This window comes from Camelus bactrianus, chromosome 14 (assembly GCF_048773025.1).
Source record: "Camelus bactrianus isolate YW-2024 breed Bactrian camel chromosome 14, ASM4877302v1, whole genome shotgun sequence".
NCBI classification, from domain to species: Eukaryota; Metazoa; Chordata; class Mammalia; order Artiodactyla; family Camelidae; genus Camelus; species Camelus bactrianus.
Window position 1 is genome coordinate 44,524,806 of NC_133552.1, and position 19,865 is coordinate 44,544,670.

The 19,865-nt window shown below is 39.6% G+C and overlaps 1 protein-coding gene across 25 annotated transcripts in view; it reads left to right on the forward strand.

Annotated features, from left to right (window-relative positions):
• The window catches only part of LMO7 (LIM domain 7), a 189,907-nt gene that overhangs the window by 88,133 nt on the left and 81,909 nt on the right, over positions 1-19,865 (forward strand). For 24 of the 25 annotated variants that reach the window (XM_074378343.1, XM_074378344.1, XM_074378336.1 and 21 more), the window contains one exon: positions 11,685-11,791. In XM_074378343.1, the coding sequence (XP_074234444.1) occupies positions 11,685-11,791 (107 nt within the window). Of the gene's footprint in view, positions 1-11,480; positions 11,499-11,684; positions 11,792-19,865 lie in introns of those variants that run through there. The other variant, XM_074378354.1, reaches the window with a different exon arrangement.

The window sequence follows — 19,865 nt, forward strand, 5'->3', positions numbered from 1 at the left end:
TCATGGAAAAGATGTTTAAAGGGATGGTTTGTGATTAATTAATAAGAAGGAAAATAATCATTAGAAGCCAGCCTTGCCCATGACAGGCAATTGTCTCTAAAGCAGCAGATCACTGGGCTGGTCCCACGGGGGGTTCAGGAGACCTGCTAGAGGTCATGAAATGGCCCATGATGGATTTTGTTTGACTTAAACTGTTTTTGCTTGTTTTTAAAATTTGAGCCAATACTTGCATACTGTCAGATTTTAAATAAAATCCTCATCGCTGGCTTCTCAGTGAATCTGGTAACAGGCCTGCATTCCCTGAAGGCCACCACTGTATGGTGTGTCCCGTACAGGACGGGGGTCTCTGATTTCCTTGTTCTCTTTTGTCATCTCCTCAACACTGTGCCCGTTTTATTCATGTATATTTTATTTATTCATATTATCAGCCTTCTCCTTTTAGGCATCCGCCTTAATTCCTGCAAAGTGTCTCTTGTTGTGGCCTTGGTATCGCTGAGATGGAAAAGTGGACCAGATAATAAAGTCTGGAGGTAAAATCAAATAGTTGAGTTAAAATGCTCAGTTTTAAGGACCAGAATGTAAATCCATGTAAACTTGAGAGAGGTTTCTGGCAGTTTGCCTTAGGGCTTATGCTTGCCCTATTTTTATTTTAAGAAAAAAGATGGGGTGAAAACATGGGAAATGTACTTAGTCTAGTTCATAGATATTAGAACAATGAGGCATAGCTCATGTATTGGGTATCAAAACCTGGAATTAAAAATTATCTGATAGGCCTCAGTCTTCAAAAGGATATTTATCAGGAATACATTTCAACTGCATTTTAGCTGGAAAAAAAATCACATGAATCCAGTGATTGTTGTCTACAAAGTAAATCATGCATTTATGCCTTTATCCATGACACCTAATAGGATCACATGGTTTCCAATTCATATTCTTTCTATCCGCCTTATTTTTATTCCAGATTTGAAATCTGGAATCTAGCCTCCTGGTCTGTTAAAACTTATAGGTCATCTTGTGAACTGTGATGTCATTGTCAGCCTTGGCTACTGCCATCGCACGTGATCTTAGTCAGCCAACAGTGTAATATAGGTGGCACAATGCAAAGTACTCATGGTCTGTAACACAAGAAGTTGGGTAAATTCTCTCCATTTGCTGACCTTTACTATATGCTAGGAAGTGTGCTATTTCCTTACTCCATCCCCACAGTCAGTCCGTTATCCTCATTTTACAGGATGACCGTTATTATTGACCTTTTCTGTGCTGGCACTTTGTTCTGATTAACCACACCTGGAGTCCTGTTTTGAGTCACAGATGCTTCTCTCTGAGAAGGGAGGATGTAACACACAGGAACCTGTCTTTCAGGAGGTATGGTAGTTGTAGGCAGAACAGCTCTCAAAGGTGTTTGCACTCAAATCCATTGAACCTGTGAGTATGTTGCAAGACGAGGACACATTAGGTTTCAGGTGGAATTAGGATTGCTAATCAGTTGATCTTGAGGAGGGGGAGGAGCCTGGATAGTCAGCTGGACCCAGTAGAATCACAAAGGTCCTGACAAGTGGAAGAGGGAGTGAGAACCAGAGAGATGGTGGTGGGAAGAACACTCAGCCCAAGGCTGCTGGTTTTGAAGATGGAGGAACGGGACCTCAGAAAGGAAAAGGAAATGGGTTTTCTCCCGGAGCCTCCAGAAGGAATGCAGCAGTGCCAACACCTTGACGTTAGCCCAGCAAGACTGATTTTGAACTTCTAACCTCCAGAACTGTAGAACAGTAAACTTATCTTGTTTTAAGCCATTAAGTTGTGGTAATTTGTTACAGCAGCAATGGGAAATTAATACAGTGCTTGGACCTGAACTGCTTGGTTTGAATCCCAGCTCCCCCACTTACTGTATGACCTTAGGCAAGTCATATCCTTCTTACACTTCAGTTTCCCCATGTGCAAAATGAATAACAAGACTTTATAAGCTTCTTTTCATGAGAAGTTGAGGATTTTGGGAAAATCAGCTGTTATTAAAATTGGAGGGCCAGTTGGGATAATATGAGAACTGAAAAAAATGTGTCACATGAGGGACCAGGGATGTGGAGGAAACCAGGGATCTTTAAAGAGATGTGAGGTGGGGGAACACATGGATTGTGTGAGGCAGGAGAGCTCTCTTAAGTAGCTCAGAGGCTCTCCTGTGGGAGAAAGACAAGATGTATTTTGCATTAGCAAACAGAGTTAGGATGTGTTTTACAATTACAGTGAGGGAGTCTTTGGACTTTTTTTTTTGTTATGGAAATGACTAAAAGTGAGTCAGCCTCATAAAGCAGGGAGTCCCTGGGGCTGGAAAGGCTTAAATGAGGGCAGACACATCACCTGTGAAAGATTCTCTCAAGGGGGGTGGGGGCCGCTGCGCTGATGAGCATGAATTCCCAGCAGCCTCTAAAATTTTACTGAGTAGTTCTCCTTCATTAGACGTTTTACTGATTCATAAAATATGCGTTTTAGCATCATTACGACATGTTTCTTTAAGCAATTCCTTGTTCTACTTTGGAACATACAACATGGATAATTCGAGGACAGAACTTTGATTTTACTCCCATCTTGTCCCCCGACCCTCCACATCTGGCAACCGCCAAAATCTGTTCTCTGACATGACTTCTTAAGCATCTATGTCAGCATTTTTTTTTCTTTAACAGAGGAGGTAAGTGTTAGAATTACTTCATTTTTGATGTAAAGTTTAGTTTGAACGATATGCAAGACTGTACCTTAATTCATGCCTCAGTTTGACAAAGCTGGTTACTGCTCCTGTGTAGTTAATTGTAACCGAGTTGACCAGGCATTTCAATAACTTCTTCTGCCATTTACCAGAGCACTCACTCCTCCCCTGTCCCCGCATTTCTTTGATCTGTTGCTGCCCTAACTTGCCAGCTCTCCGTTTTGTCTCTCTCGGTCTGGTCTCTGCTCCTGCTCTGCAGAGCAGTGCTGGAGAAAAATCACATCGCCAGGATGCTGGCGTAGTTGTCACGTATAATCCCCCGGACCCTCAGTGTCACTGGGCACTTCCTTCTAAGTGTTCCTGGTGGGTTCCTGTTCCTATTTCCACATGTGTCCAAACGTGGCTGCTCTCCTTGTCCTCAGTTCTTTTCTTAGCAGCAAATGATGGAGCCTTTTTTCTTCTGGGGAGAATAGGGACCCAAGGAAAACTTAAAGACCAGCTGTTCATTTTCTTCACAAATAACTGTGGGAGCTGGATCTATGTGTTTACCTGCATGTTATAGTCATGAATTGTTGGCGTGCTGCTTCAGAGCTTATGTTTTATTAGCTAAGCCATAAAATAGAGGATGAATTCTCCCAAATAATTTTTTAAAAAAATTAGTGCCAGCTGATCAAAATTGTGACTAAACTGCTTTCTTAACGGAAACTGTATACTTAAAATGCAGATTTGGAGATATTGTTGTCACTCTGCTGTTTGGGAGTTGCTTTCGAAAAATTTTGATTGATCATAATTAGTGTATCATAAGGACGGAATTCAGGTACTTTTGGTGATGATCTGATGGGGAGCTCTGTCATCCTTAGGCGACTCACATTCACCCGGGAGAAACACGGCTTTAAATCATACTTGGAAATAGTTTCCTCATTTTGTTATTTGCTAGAAAACTTGTCTACAAAGACTCTAATCACCTGGAAGAGTATCTTAGAATGTGGATTCTGATTCAGTAGCCCTGGGGTGGAGCTATGGTATCTGCATTTCTGACAGGCCTGTCAGATGGTGTGTGGACCACACATTGAGTAGCAAGAGGCTAAGCCAGCAATTCTTTAATTTGTGCATCAGCATTACCCAGGCGGTGACTCTGCGTGCCCCTTTGGTGAGTCTGACATGGCTAACTGGAGACCGTTATTCTAAAGTGTGGACGTCAGTTCAGTTTCTCTGCCTCCAGCAATGATTACAAACTCTTGATTACTGGCACGTAACTGCCAACTTTTTGGCACTGTCAGTTCCAGAAGTAGAGAGGCTTTGGTACCATGTTGTTAAAAAAAAAAAAAAAAAAGAAATCAAGGTTGCCAAGTCTCTTGGCCTCAGGATGAATTGATCAGCACCACCATGTGCTCAGGTTTGGAGGAACTGTATAACACGCTCTTTTAAAAAAAAATTTTTTTAATTGAAAAATCTTGCTTAAAGTAGGCCTAGAACTTTACTGGGAATAATAGGTCAGACTGAGCACGGGAGGAGCTCTTGGTTCATTGATGGGAAACACTTCCAAGTGATACCATTCCGGGAGCTTCGGTTTAAGGTGTTGCTTGTATGCGCCTCAGGTCACAGCCCTGAGCGCAGCTTCACTCTTCTTTAGAACTAGTTAGGATTTTGATCTTATCAGGGCTTCTGAAATCTCTTATTAATCTTGTCTTTACTTAAAGAACCCATTTTTGTTTATGACAGCTACTGACCCCGTACACTTAGGAAATTTTATTTTTATTGAAGTATAGTTGATTTACAATGTTACTTTCTGATGTGCAACATAGTGATTGTTATACATATATATATATGTTATATATATATATATATAGTACCTAATTAACTAGGTGGTGTAGCTGAAATGATTTCCAGGTGGAGTGTTAAGGCGCTGCCTGGCCTCTTGGTGACTACAGTGAAATGTGAGAGATAAAGTCAAGGGCAGGCTGAGAAACACAAGGGGGCACGGGAATTGCAGGTTTTGAGAGTTACCAGCCTCTTTAAGTTAATAAATGTTGAGTTTTTCCAGAAAAAATGGAGAAAATTGAGAAATGGTTTCAGGCAAAGATCAAATTCAAAGCACTGGCAGGAAAATAAGGTGGTCTGAAGATGAAGCTGAGGGGGTGGCTGTAAAATCCTTAAGATCTTAGATCCAAAGCAGTGCCTTGGAAATCTGTCCAGTCTAGCAGTAGGGCTTCTAAGAAGCTTAAGGGTGTTATCGCTCTGTCACCTCAGCAGACCTAAGTAGAGAAGGGCTTGTCTTGAAGGGATTTGTGGTTGTGGCTTTTGTCTAATGAAGTCCGATAAGATTCACAGAAGACGTATAGTATTTTTGAGGGAGTGGTATTTGCAGAAACTTTGTAAACTTAGACTGAAAGGGACAAAGGATTACAAAATAAAAAGACTTTTAGTCCTCCAAACTTCCACAGGCAGGAAGCAGACTGAGAAGGCTACACTTCTGTAAACACAAGCTACCTTTCAAGGAAATGGAAAGATCATTTTTAAAGTGGAACCAAGAGTCCAGAGGGTGAAGCAAAAAGCTGTAAAGGAAGTGTTCTCTGACCTTGAATCCTAATGAAGGACCTACTAATCTATGCTTTGCAGAATTTCAGAATTTTTGTGGATGAGTGTGAGTTTGATTTCTCCACACATAGAGCTGGAGTATGTCAAGCCATTACCCGACACCTGTCCCACCATTGTGTATTGGGTGTGTGTGGGGCAGGTAACTTGTTGCTTTAGTTCACTGGCATTTGAGTTGAGAGGAACTGTATTCAGGGGCTGTCCTTAAGGAATGACACCTGAGGTGCCTCCTGCCCACATAGATCTGATTTGATTTCAATGATGAGATTCTGAACTTGGAGCTCACCTTGTTAAGGGATGAGAATTTTTAGTGCCTCGAGAGGGGTTTGATGTATTTGCATGTGGGAGGGACATGAATCTTGGGGCCCAGAAAGTAAACTGTGTTACCAAGTCTGCAAAATGGTCTCCAATGAATCTCACCACCTGCTGTTTATGCCCTTGTGTAGTCCTTCCTACATTGAATGCGGCTGACCTTTGTAACCAGGATGCTGAGGAAATAATGAAATGTGATTTGAAAATCTAGGTCATGAGACACTTTAGCTTCCATCTTGCTTTCTCTTGAATCACTTGTCAACCAACTCTATGAGATGTCCATTTGGTGAAGAACTGAGGCTTCTTGTCAACAATCAGCCTTGATTTGACAGCTGTGAATAAGCCATCTTGGAAGTGGCTCCTTCAAGCCCCAGGAAGTTCTTGACTGTAGTTCCATCTGACATCTTGTCTCCAACCTGATGAAAGACCTCTAAGCCATCCTACTTGGGTCATTCCCGAATTCCTGACCTTTAGAAACTGTGAAAATTGTGTCTATGGTTTTAAGCTGCAAAGTTTTGGATAACTTGCTGTGAAGCAGTAGATTATCAATAGAGATACCACAATGGGATAAAATCAATCTGGGAATCTTGGTAAATGTTCATAGCTTCCTCATCTTGCCTCAGTTGTTAGCAAGTACCATTCCTGATTCATTAATCTCTCATTTACCCTGGCTCCCTCCACCCGACACTTGTTGACTGCCATTATAATTGATTCAGGCCTAAGGGGTGGAGGAGGGATTGGTGAGAATATGAATCTTCAGAAAACATCATTTTCTGTTTATATAGTGTCTGGTTTTATTCAGGTCTTAGACAAATTTAAAACTAAAAGGAGTTGTTCCAGATCTTCAGGGATCATCATTTTTTGTTTGTTTTTTTGTGAAGCTTATTTTGGTCCTCGAAGTGTAGGAATTGCAGATGTTTAGTGCCAGCTTTTGATTTGAAGATTTTTATGTAAATTGGGCTGTGAAATATTTGTGTGCAGGGCCGGGCTTCCCTCCTCTGATAGAGAGGTGTTTGTCCCTGGTAATGGGTTACAGATCCACAAACCACCCATTTCACAGGTGAGGCAAATGGGGCCAGAAAGGTTGACTAATGTTTCCAAAGCCACACAGTTGGTCAGTGGCAGAGGTAACTTGGAGTCCTGGCTACCAGGTGAATGAGATAAAATTCATTTTAAGTTTGTTCTTTGTTTTCACTTTTATTTATCTTTACTAGTTTCAGGTGAAAATGATTCCATTAAATGAGGACTAAATTGTTCACTTTTAATGTGTTGAGCTGGTTATGGCTTCTTGGCATTTCAACAGATGAAAATTTTATTTAATAATTTTCTTGGACAGCTGCATGTAAATCAATGAAGCTAGAACACTCCCTTATACCATACACAAACTCAAAATGGATCAAAGACTTAAACATAAGATAAATAAACCTCCTAGAAGAAAACAGGCAAAACATTATCTCATATACATCTCAAAAATGTTCTCTTAGGGCAGTCTACTCAAGCAATAGAAATAAAAGCAAGAATAAATAAATGGAAACTAATTAAACTTACAAGCTTTTGCACAGGAAAGGAAACCATAAGCAATACAAAATGACCACCTATGGAATAGGAGAAAATTTTTGTAAATGATGAAACTGACAAAGGCTTGATCTCCAGAATATATAAGCAGCTTATACTACTTAATAAGAAAAAAACAAACAACCCTATCCAAAGATGGGCAGAAGACCTAAACAAGCAATTCTCCAAGGAAGAAATACAAATGATCAATAGGCACATGAAAAAATGCTCCATAGCACTAATTATCAGAGAAATGCAAATCAAAACAACAATGAGGTATCACCTCACACCAGTCAGAATGGCCATCATTCAAAAGTCCACAAATGACAAATGCTGGAGAGGCTATGGAGAAAAGGGAACCCTCCCAAACTGCTGGTGGGAATGCAGTTTGGTGCAGCCACTATGGAAAACAGTATGGAGATTCCTCAAAAGACTAGGAATAGACTTACCATATGACCCAGTCATCCCACTCCTGGGCATATATCCAGAAGGAACCCTACTTCAGGATGACATCTGCACCCCAATGTTCATAGTAGCATTATTTACAATAGCCCAGACATGGAAACACTTGTATATATTTCCCTGTGCTATACAGTATAATCTTGTTTATCTATTGTATATATAACTGTCAGTATCTACAAATTTTGAACTCCCAGTCTGTCCCTTCCCACCCCCCTCCCCCCAGCAGGTCTTGTGGTAGCTAGCAGTGAAAAAGAATATGACAATGAATATATGTATGTTCATGTATAACTGAAAAATTTAGTTCTACACTGGAAATTGACACAACATTGTAAACTGACTATAACTCATAAAATAAAATTAAAAGAAATAGGAAGGTTAAAGACGTGTGAAACCATAAACTTAACATGAATACACTTCCCTGCGTTTGTGTTGTGTATTGAGATCAACACAAAAGGAAAGAGGGAAGGAAAAAATGACCATTAGACCCTAATGGAGAGAATCACATTTTTGTTACAAACCTCTCCTCTGATGCAACCCCTCCTCCAACACTGACAAGATACCTGCCCTATCCAGGATGTCAGTTGCTGTCTAGGTTCCAGGTGGAATGTTGGTGTGTTCCCCGGAGCTTCTTGTGGCTGGTGAATCCACGGTAACAGGGCAGAGCCCTGTGGTGGATCAGTGCCATGGAGGGGCTGCCATCCTCTGTGTAGCTTGGCTTAGGGCTCTTCTTTGGGAAGCTGAGTGAGGCCGTGGTGTTGCTGCTGCTCAAAGGCCTGAGTTCACGATTCACTTTCCAGAACCTAGAAGGGCAGACAGTGGCATGTCTGCCTGTCATCAGCATATTGGTGGAAGTCTCAGGTACTTTCAGACTTGCTCAGTCTTGTAGAAGTCAACTTTATGGGAGACACAAATAGAAGATGGCAAAAACGCTGGCTGCACTGATTGAGGAGGAATGCCAACTCATTGATGAGATTTGTGCTGCTAAAAAGTAGAATGTTGGCATGGAGACATCTGTAGAGAATGCCAGGCTTGACAGAGATTCATGAAATATACTTAGCCTCACTGATACTGGCAGAAAAATGATGAGGGTCAACGAGCTTTTGAGGAAGGAACTCCATTCTCTGGTCCAAGAACTGGTCCAAGATTCCTACAGTCTAAAGAAGAAGAGATGGCAGAGATGCTAAAAGTGCTCAAGTTCCTGGAAGAGGTCATCAGAATCCACACATCCCAAGGGGCATTTTCAAACCATTCAGGGGACCAAGCACCAAGACCTGTTAATCCTTTTCTCAGGGTTGGGCCTAGGTATCAAGGACTTGCTTTTCCCTCCCCTCCACTCAGGCATCCATTTCAAAGGATCAACACCTGAGCTGCATTGAAGCCAGTAGAAGCAGGGTAAGCCTCTCCTTTAATCAGAGTTCCTCCAACTTCTCATTCTGTGCACAAGAGTGAACTCCTCCATGGTCAACTTCTCTCATCTAAAATATACTGGAATTCTTAAATCACACCACGAAATGATGACCTTTCTCTGTATTCTGCAAATGCCTGGGTTATGTCTTCTTAGTGGTGAAAGGAATGTAGTAAGTGAGGGGAATCTTTTACTTAGTTTGAATATTCATTAGGCCCCATTTCTCAAGACAGTATTGGAAACTATTATAAATCAGTTATAGAAGTGAACTGTAAAAATTGCTATGGACCTATTTTTTGTGAACCTTCGTTTCCCTTCAGTAAAATCCTGGGCGTAGGATATCTTGTTGGTGCAGAATTTGTAGGGTTAAATTAATTTTTCCAACATGTTTGTAGCATTAAAAATTCTCACTGTTGAAAAAAAAATAATTTCCTATCTCTCCTTAGGCAAGTCTCTGCCTAGGCCCTTTGAAATTACGAAAAAAAAAAAAAAAAAATTACCAGCGGGCTCAAGTCCAGCAAGCATGATTTAGGTTACAATTCTGTTCTTGGTGCAACCTGTTCCTGCGACATAGGCCATGTGTGACTTTGTTCATAACGTTTGTCTGTTTTTAAACCTGAGCATCATTGAACTGTTTAGAAGATTCTTTTTAGTATGAGGTTTTATTTAAAACTAGAATTTAATCATATTCATTGTCTTTTGTCCTTTGTGTTCAGTGAAATGTAGTCACTTTAGATTTTAAGTGGTTTCTGTCTAAATACTTGGATGGGTTTGAGGTGTGTGTGACTTTATCTCTCCTTATCTATCTGTACGTATTTGTCAACTGGATGAATGCTATTATATTTTTGTAAAATGTGTGAAGAATTATTTGGGTTGTCTGCTCAATAGGTTTACTTTTAATTTAATTTATGTTTTATAACATTTTAAACGTTCAGAACCAAATTGATTTTGTGGGAAGGCTCCTGATGGATTATTTTTCCTTTTTTGGAGTGGGATTTGCTTCCTGTAGGATTTGGGGTACTTGTATGCCAAATCATTTCTTCTTGTTGGGTCAGTTTTAGAACCATTCATTTGAATAATTTGGTAATTAGATAACATAGGTTTTAGAAATTATGTGAGCTTAAGAAAATCATCACTTTTGCCCCTCCTGGAATCTTGCCGATACATTACTGCTTCCCGTTTTTCCACAAAGTCAGATTGAATGCCTTCCATTGAGCTGTTCAACTTTTGACTTAAGTTCCTTTAATCTTTGACCCCTCATTTAAAATGAATCATGGACTGCAGCTTTCAGCTAGGTGGTTCACACTGCCTTTTACTGCCAGTACACCAGAGTAACTTCCTACCTCTTCAGATAGACTTAAAAAAAAGTCCCTGAGTTCCTTAGCAGTATTGCTTTTCTCTGCCATATGTTTGCTTCCCCTTTCCCTAAGCACCCTTCCTCTCCAAGAATCTAAGCTGTTGAATTTTGCCTCTTCATTTCCCTTTGTTTCCCTTCCTGTCACTCCCCCACAACTCTGCTATCCCACCCTGCCTTTTCTTCCTGTGGGGATGAGCTTTCCAACATGGGAAAGAGTAACTGCCTTTCTCCAAGTGAGAGGTCATCTTCTGGTCCCTCACAGCCAGCTGGTAGGGAGGGAGGTGAGGTTTCAGGGGCCCTAAGGCTCACATCCCAGATGTGGCGTTGCCAGGTGTGAGTGGACCCTCCCATGCTGGCATGCCTGGAGGCCATTCTCTTACCAGAGAACTCTCACAAAGAAAAGGCGGAGAATCACAGGCATCTGCACAAGCTCAGCCCCATAAAGGGTTTTCTTTTTTAAGGGAAGTAAAGAGCGAAGCTCCAGCTCATTTTGTTCACCCGATGTCCCTATTGTAGTCAGTGTTTGTGTAGCAGTTTACGTGAATGAAAAGCATGGGTTTGTGAATGGAGGATTTGGTTTTTGAAACTAGATAGGAGGGCACCGTAGATTTCAGGTTGTGGAGGCAGCTCCCGAGGCAGGTGCAGGCCGGGCATGAGTAATGGACCGCAACTAAACCCTGCCATTCAGCCAATGAGCACTGGGCTTCCCCCGGGTCCCATAGTGTGCTTTCCCTGTCTGTCAAGAGCCGGCCCAGCAACCAACCCCGGATTCCAGGTGTGGTATTCCACAGTCGTTCTGTAATTTGTAATCATAGAAACAGAATGTTCCTCCTCTTATTTCTTCTCTGCCAACAGTTTCTGGGTGGGTGAATGTCAGTAGCTGGAGTTATTTTTAAAGAGGAGAGGTGAGGCTTGTCGTGCGAAGCTGGGAAGAGGGCGTTTGTTTGCAGAGCAGAGCTGACATCAAAGTGTAGATGACTGCTCAGTGGCCAGGCACTTGTCCTATAACAGGTAATGTTTAACGTGCCAGTCACAAAGATCACAGAAACGGCATATGCCCAGCATAAGAGAGCACTTCTGTTTATGCTCTGGGAGACGGAAAGGCTACACATGCCCACGTATTCTTATTTTTTTTGAATACATGAATGCATTGGTCTTGCTGCCTCCTTTCTTTTCCTTTCTTTCTTTTTTTTTTTTTTTTTTGCTGGCTGTAATTGGACTTTGAAGCTGGGAAGTTATATCATAAAAATTTGTAACCTTTGTCTGAGAGAGGCTAAGCAATCACTTTCCACTTCTCTTCACAGGATAATATAAACGTTTTTTTGAAAGCTTGTGAACAGATTGGATTGAAAGAAGCCCAGCTTTTCCATCCTGGGGATCTACAGGATTTATCAAATCGAGTCACTGTCAAGTAAGTTTCACTGGTTTCTATATATATTTTAAACTTAGGGCTTGTAGCTTAAGTGTAAAGAATTCCTGAGAGTTCATGATTACTGAAGGATCGTTCCTCTGTCTTCCTGTGTTCACATTCCAGAACAGCATTTAAGAAAAGAGCTTAGGGACTGAGTATGAAGCTGTCTATAATCGAGACCATGATGTTATTATTTTAAATCTCTGTACTAACTGAAATAGTAGTTTATATTTTAATGCTAGTCCAACATGGTAGTGTTTGGTTGCTAATGGTGAGGTTATATGATAGCTTACAGAGTAAAAAGAATTGTTTGAGATTAAGGCATAATTTGCTTGCATAAAAATGAGAGTGGGACAGTGATAAAAGAGACTTAATATTTGGAAGGCAGCCGTGCCTGGGACCAGCATTAACACTAATGACCTTGGTCTGTCGTCACTGATTTTGAAAAATGAACTGTTTTTCACTATTTTAATGATATGGATGAGAAAGTGAAAGTGAGGAGGGCTTGAAAACATGCAAACAGGTGTTTGTGTGTGTTTTAGATGGAAAATGGTGTTTGTGTGTTAGTATATATGGTTTCAGAAAATCTCATTTTAAACTCTTGTGAGATTTTTTTTTCTTACAAATTGAATTCGCTGTCAGTGAATCATAATAAACCCATGCTGCCAGATAAACGTGACAGGAAAATGATTTAATTTTGTAATAATGGCTTTCCCCTTATCATGGCTCTTAAACCTAATTAGCATTTTTCAAGAGGAAAAATAAACATCTTACTCTAGCTATAGAAATAATAGAAATGGAAAAATTAGCTTTTGCCAATTCAAAGACTTAATTTGAATGGTTAATATCCCTGTTGTAATTGCTTTAATAGTTGTTAAAAAGTTGACTATAAAATCTTAAATATGGCCAATTTTTTTTCTAAAGAAGAGTAACCCTGTCTATAAACTTCTTTTATAGTATACATTGTCTCTTGGGAGTATAACCTAAAAACCTGGGTAGGGTTTATCTTTTAAAAGCAACTATATGTTTTTATATGAACATTTTGAACCTATATGCATCTGGTTCTTTTGAATAAGGGGTTTCTGAACTACACAGCAGAGATATGTTCCTAGCAGGGACTAGTCAATCAGCATTTCTGATTAATTGGAAGACAATTGAGAGATCCTAGGTTTCATCACCAAAATGGCATGTTTACTTCTGCAGTGTTTGAGGTCATGTTTAATTTCCATGAAAAATATCTATATGGACGAATTTATTTTATTTTTCCTAATCAGCATTCTCTCATAAGATCTATCTGATGGGCAAAGAAATTTTTGACTTTGAAAGTGTTTTTCTTAAGTTGTTGCTGTCCATTCAGAATAAATGTCTTTTGCCCCTGGAATCATACTGTTTTGAAACTCTAAAGCCGATGTTTGAGTAGGCTGTGGACTAAGTAAAACATATTTGTTGGCGTCTAATTCCAAGAGCACTCTGAGCAAAACTTGCCTGGAGCCTGTTTCATGAGACATTGCATCTAAAGTGCTAAGGAAAAATCAGTATCTGGGCTCAGCCTTCAATGAAATTAAATTACTGACAAACTGAAACCAGGAGGTCACGTAGTTACGGCGGTAGTAGGAAGTATGCAGAACAACTTGTTTCAGTGGAAACCACAAGTGCATAAAAGCGAGGTGTGTCCACATAGTACTAGTGAGAATGCCTCAGTGAGGACCTCAGCTTTCTTAAGAGCGTCGATTGCCCGTGACAATTCCATCCTGTTGGACCAAGGAGCACAGGGGTCGACCGTGGGAAGGAAGGGCAGGGCTGAGACACGATGAAGCTAGCAAATGGCTCATTTAAACATGTTGGCCTGAGCTCTTATGCCCAGAGATAGCATTTTTATAAAAGGAGGCGGGTGTGAAGGAGAGCAAATAATTGCTTATGAAATCGTAATGCGTTTCTTTTTAGTTTCTGTTCTTATGTAATGTGGAGACTCCTGTAGGTCAAAGATCTTGTCTTATCCTTATTGTAGATTAAAGGACTTGGTGTTGATTAGACCTGTGGTTCTCAACTGGGAGCATTTTTATGCCCCCCAGGGGTCATCTGGCAATGTCTGGACATGGTTTTGGTTGTTAGCTGGGATGGGGGTGCTACTGCCATCCAGAGAGTCAGAGTTGCTGCTAAATACCCTTCACTTAACAGGACAGCCCCCGTAGCAAAGAATGGCTGACCGCAAATACCAACAGTGCTCAGGTTGAGAGGCCCTGACATAGTCTTTTAAGTTTCCACTCTGCCAGCAAGGTAACCATGGGGAAGGTAGGATACTGACCCCCAAACTTTTACACTCAGCTGAAATATAACCTTTTACCTGCTAGTATAATAACTTATGGGGCAGTATAGCTCAGTGATAGATCGTGTGCTTAGCATGTACGAAGTCCTGAGTTCAATCCCCAGTGCCTCTATTAAAACAAACCAAATATATAATAACTTAGGTATTTCTTTGTTAGTATATTTGTTCATTTAAAGGAGAGGCTCATTGTAATTGGAGTGTGCAGTAACGTGTGAGTACTTTGGCATTATCCTGCCCGTCTGTATGCATTAAAATTAGCAAAAATGTGGCAAACTATTTATAACTTTAAATGCTCTATCAAAATTCAACCAGTTAGACTGCAGTAACTGTTCACAGACCTGTTGTTGGTCTTGCTGAAAGTGTAATCTAAGATATATGTTTGCAGGACATACTGAGAGCCAACAGGAAAGGACAGTTCATACCTACATGTTGGCAAATGGGAAGTATTTCTTTGTCAGTGGACAACAGGGATCAAAAGCATAGAAGACACACAGCCTCAGAGAGTTGTGTGTATGTGAGAATGAAGAGCCATTAATTTAAAGACCCGTTGCTGTTGACTCGCTTCAATAATGTGGACCCTAACTTCAAAGCTTATTTTCCAACAATTTGAGATTTACTATTTTAATTTGTAATAATTTTCACTAGTCAAACACAGCTAGGATACTGTTTATATTTCTGTAATTACACATATTAATTTTCTAACTGAATTATTTTACTTCTTGCAGGAAGTAACAGTTTGAATTTTTCCAAATACGTTTGAATTATTCCATTTATTTCGGGGCTATATATACACAAAAGTCAATTGAGACTCTTATCCATTCAAGTTAGCAATGTCGAAATTAAGAGTCTATCTTTATTACTTTTCTTCCCCAAAGGGAAGGAAGCAAATTGGTGACTTAGCCTCCATGAATGGTAGATTGAGGCTGAACCTATCCTAGATGAGACGTTTACTGAGGTCACGAAATTTAGTTTCTGCACTGATGATTAATTGCATCCTATTATTAACCATTTACCAAATATCCATACTGAACTTAGAAACACACATAGTCCACAGAGACGAGGGGAGCGTGACTCCCTCTGCACACCTACTTTCTTTCTATGAAAGGCCTGCACACCAGGCCATGCCCTTGGGAGGGCTCCCGTAGCAAGCACCATGGTCTTTGTGGAGGCATCTGGGTGTTAAGAGGCGTGGTCACTCGCTGTGGACAGCAAGTCAACAGAGTAGCCCAGACGTCCTGTCTTGGGGGGATTGAAGTTGGCAGAAAGGTAGGGTTGAACAGTAAAGGTTTTAATTTTATTTCTAGCAGTTTGACTCAAACTAAGTCATGTCCTTAAACCATTGCTCTAAGCAAATTATATATTGAAATTTTTAAGCCGAGAATTTGAACAGATTATAAACATGTTTTTTTCTCTCCACCCCCTTACCACTCCAATCCAGTTTTTCGCACTTCCTTAGATACATTCTGTTCACAATACAGTTCCAGGATGGCATTGCTTTTGAACACAGTATTTCAGTCATGCAAAACAAAAGTGTGTTTTAGTACACACTTACTTTTTCATTATTTAGGATATTTGGTATACAACGTGACTTGAAATGCTATTGACTGAATTTTTTTTTTTAAAGTTCTATTTATCAAATGGAGGGTAGAGAAATCAAGAATCTGTTATTTTTACAGATACACGTGCTAGTTGCCAAAGGAACAGCAGTGGGAAGCAAAATTAGCGTTAACATATTTCCCTTGTGAAAAATAAAGGAGGCTCAAAATGATATTTTAAGGATTTAACTGTTCTCTAGAGGTTCAAAAGGGTGCTTGGTTTTGCAGCAATGCTGTAAAGTCATGTCTTAGGAAGCGGGTCCCCAGCTGGCGTTTTTACAGTGTGCCAAATTGGACGTGAGAGATGAGTATGTATGTGTATTTATTTTAGGTTTTTATTCATGTAAGTAAAAATATACCTGCTTTGAACTGTATAATTTTCAACTTTTTCTGATTTAAACCTGGTTTTTTTTTTAGATGTGTCTTTCAAATGTATTTCTTAATATCGTAATCAGTTTTAAAAAATGGAAAAACAAACTTAATGATAACCAAACTTGGATCTGTAACTTGAGCACGGTGACTTCCACCTGTCAATTCATGTTACTATTTAAAAATGTTCCCTCCCTTCCTACCAAGTAATTAGAAGAGAATAAAACAGAGAGGAAGTTAACTGCCCTGCATCCATCTTTTTCCCATTCAGTCATTCTCTGGTGTTAAGTAGTTACTGAAAGGGGAACATTAATTGTTCGGGGTTGCCAAGGCCCTGTTTAAGGCCAGCAGCAAAAATCTGTGGCCACGTTTTCAAACGGTCTCTAATTGCAAAGTTTGAACATCTAAGAGTCTGTTTAGCTGCAGAGAAAGGTTGTGAGATACGAGTCTGCTGGGACAAACTCTAGAATAACTGAAGTTTTGTCTGGTACGTGTTTCTAGTTCTTAATTGATTTGTTGGACAAATCAACAAGTTTCTGGATGCCAGCTCTCCTCCCTCAGCTCCCTAACTCCCTCAAATCCAAAAAGCCATGGGGCCTGATTCTGTCTCGGCTTGCTAGGTGAGACTTCATATGGTAGACTTTTATGGCCAAGATCTTTATCTTCAAAAGTGACCTGTTCTAAATTCATTGCTCCAAAGAATCTCACTTAGTGGCGCACCTGGTTAGCGACTGTCCTGAGTCATGGGAGGGTGGTAGCACTTGCTTCCCTGATCAGATAGCATTTGTTTTATAACAGGGTCCTTCAAAGAGTTAAACCAAAGAAAGAGCTATTTTTGTGGAAGAGATTCTTTTTTCACATAATTAGCTTTTGGGCTGCCTGTGTGGAATTAATCAAACTTTTACAATTACATACATATAATACCCGTAGTCCTATCAGTCATTTTTGAAAATGAGAGATTCACTAGTGACTAGAGGTATTAGGCATTGCTTTTTTATCTGCTATATTCTGGTCTGATTTAACTGATTATTTGAAAAAAAAACTGATTATTTGAGTGAAGGGTATAGGTGTGAGGTGTGTGAGCTCACATCTATTTCTGGAGCTACAGGGTAGAAAGTGGCATTTTTTTTTTCTTTTCTTTTCTGGGGGAGGTAATTAGGTTTTTAAATTATTATTATTATTATTATTATTATTATTATTATTATTATTATTATTATTATTATTATTATTATTTTCTTTTTAGAGGATTAAATCCAGGACCTCATGCATGCTAAGCTTGTGCTCTACTGCTTGAGCAATACTCTCCCCCTAGAAAGTGGCATTTAATCCAGTAAGGGGAAATTCTGGTTTCAGAAAAGTCAGTCTCTTGCCAGTTGATTCAGCATCTTCTCTGTGGCCGATACTTTACAGACATAGATGGAGTCCTGCCCTTAACGGGGTTCACATTATAATGGAGGAAATGTCCTCACGAGTTCAGTTAGAAGACATTGTGTTAAACACCCAGGGTTCTCTGGGAATACAGAGATGAACAGTCATTTCAGCTTTTTATTCGGGAAACACTTCTAACCAGAGGTGACACTGATTTCTCATCTGGGGTTTCAAAGCATTTCTTGTTTCCACCTGTATCTAATTTTTATCTAGACTTGAAACTTTTTGAGGGCAGAGATAATGTGTTACTTACTCCCTTTGTCTCCTTAATTCCTGATACCTTGTTTTAAATGTTTATTTGAAAGTCAGATTTTAATTACGAAGACCTCCTGGAAATCGTAAAACCAGGCTTTGAAGATGGAAACTGATTTCTCTTTGCCAGGTCTTCCTCTCTTTCTTTCTTATCTTTCAGAATGCCAAGCAGATCTGGTAAAGCGGTCACTGAACTTTAGTTCTGTATTGCCTTTCACATATCATTCCAGAGTATGACAGCATAATCTAAAATTTGTACAGTTTAAAAGAAGAATGTGTGTTTCTGCTCAGTTGCATGAGTGAACCTAGAATTGGACTTTTGGACCATGTGCCTTCCAAAGTAGTTGGTGGAAGTTTTAATTCTTATGCTGATGTGCAGATGGTAAATACTGATACTGTTTTTACCTGACGTTTGAGAGGTGTTCCGTGCTTACATTCATATGAAGTTTTTAGACACATTTTAATGTTTTCATGTCATCACCAATCTAAATGTATGCTTAAGACTTGGGTAGAAAAATATAGTAGTTATATAGGTAGTTGGAATTTCTTGTAGAAGCTCAAGGAGAAGGAATAGCAATTTTTAAAAGCAGGGACCAATAGTGGAAGTAGTTTTGCCAACACGTTGACAGTAAGCCTTGTTTCCTCCACAGTCAGGCAATCTGCCTTGGTACCTCTTAACTTTTGCCTAGCTTAGTGCCAAAGTCAATTTAAAAAAATTCACAAGTTACCTTTGACTATGGCATGATAAAAGCCATTTGAAGAACAGGAGCACACAGAAACGGGAAGATTTCTTAACAGTTCATTTGAACTGTTCCAAGTGTACACGAGGCTGAGTTTCTTAGACACCTTTACCCAGGATGCAACAGAAATTCAGTCGATGTGCATTAACTGTCATGAACAGATAATCCTCTTAGAGAGAGCAGGGATTTAGGTGTCCCCAGATGTGGGTGTAATCCCAGCCCATTCACTTGCCTGGTGGCTGAATGACCTTAGCCAGGTTATTTTTCCTTCCTGTGATTACACTGCTTCTCAGTGAACAAGAGAGATGGAATTGCTGCTGTCTTAGAGCTTAGCAAAAATATCATTTAGGGGAGAGTCCTACCCACAAGGATGTTGTAAGGATTTACATAAAGTCATGTATGTAGTGCATAGTACTTGACATATAGTAGTGCTCAGTAAATGGTATTAAATTATAGATTGTGATCATTTTTATAATTTGAATTCTTGACCCTATGGAGATATGTATACCCTGTAGAGAATGTGGAGGGAAAAACCTGGCCCCTGGCTACTTAAATTGTGATGATTAACTGTAAACTCTTTATTTATTTTTAATAAGAATTTAGGCCTTTTTGGATTTATGTCTTCTTCCAATTAGGAAGCAGGTATTAAAATAGATGTTTTTATGACGTTTATGTTTAGTCAACTTTTATCAGTTTTTCTATTTTGTTGGAATAGCAAGGCTAGAAACCAGAGAACAGACAGCTAAGTTAGCTGCTCTTGCCCCTGTGTATGTGAGACCAATACAATTTTATTACATCATTGAGACTTCAGTTTTCAGTATATTTTCTGAAATATCATAAATATTTTAGTTTGATTTGGATTTATTTCCTTAAAAAGTTTTTATTTCCATATGTAAAAAAGAAAAAAAAAATCAAAGCACAAGCAATCCTACAACACAGATCCAAATCCCAGCTTTTCTTTGTTTATTGGTTTATTTCTATCATCCCTCCTGAAGTTGGGAGGCAAGGTGAGGGGCCATCACTTTTTCTTACGAGCTTACCATTGCTTCAGACACTACTGATCAAATGTACACAGTAAGCTTAAGAAATCATGTTCCAAAAGTGTTACTGAGAAACCTTTAGTTTCAAGGGTAGTACACTTGCCGTATAAATTTAAGTACACTTGTGACATTAAATGTATATGTTAATGTAATAAAATTCCATTAAAAAAGAAATAGATTAAAAACATACTTTGAATGAACACACCTCAGGTAAGCCAGTTTTTCTTAAAAAAGGAAAAAGTGGGAGATCTGAGTGACCTGGGAGAAGCAGCTGCTTTGAGTTAAGCTCTGTTTGCATTAACCACTATCAGTTTAATAAGAGCT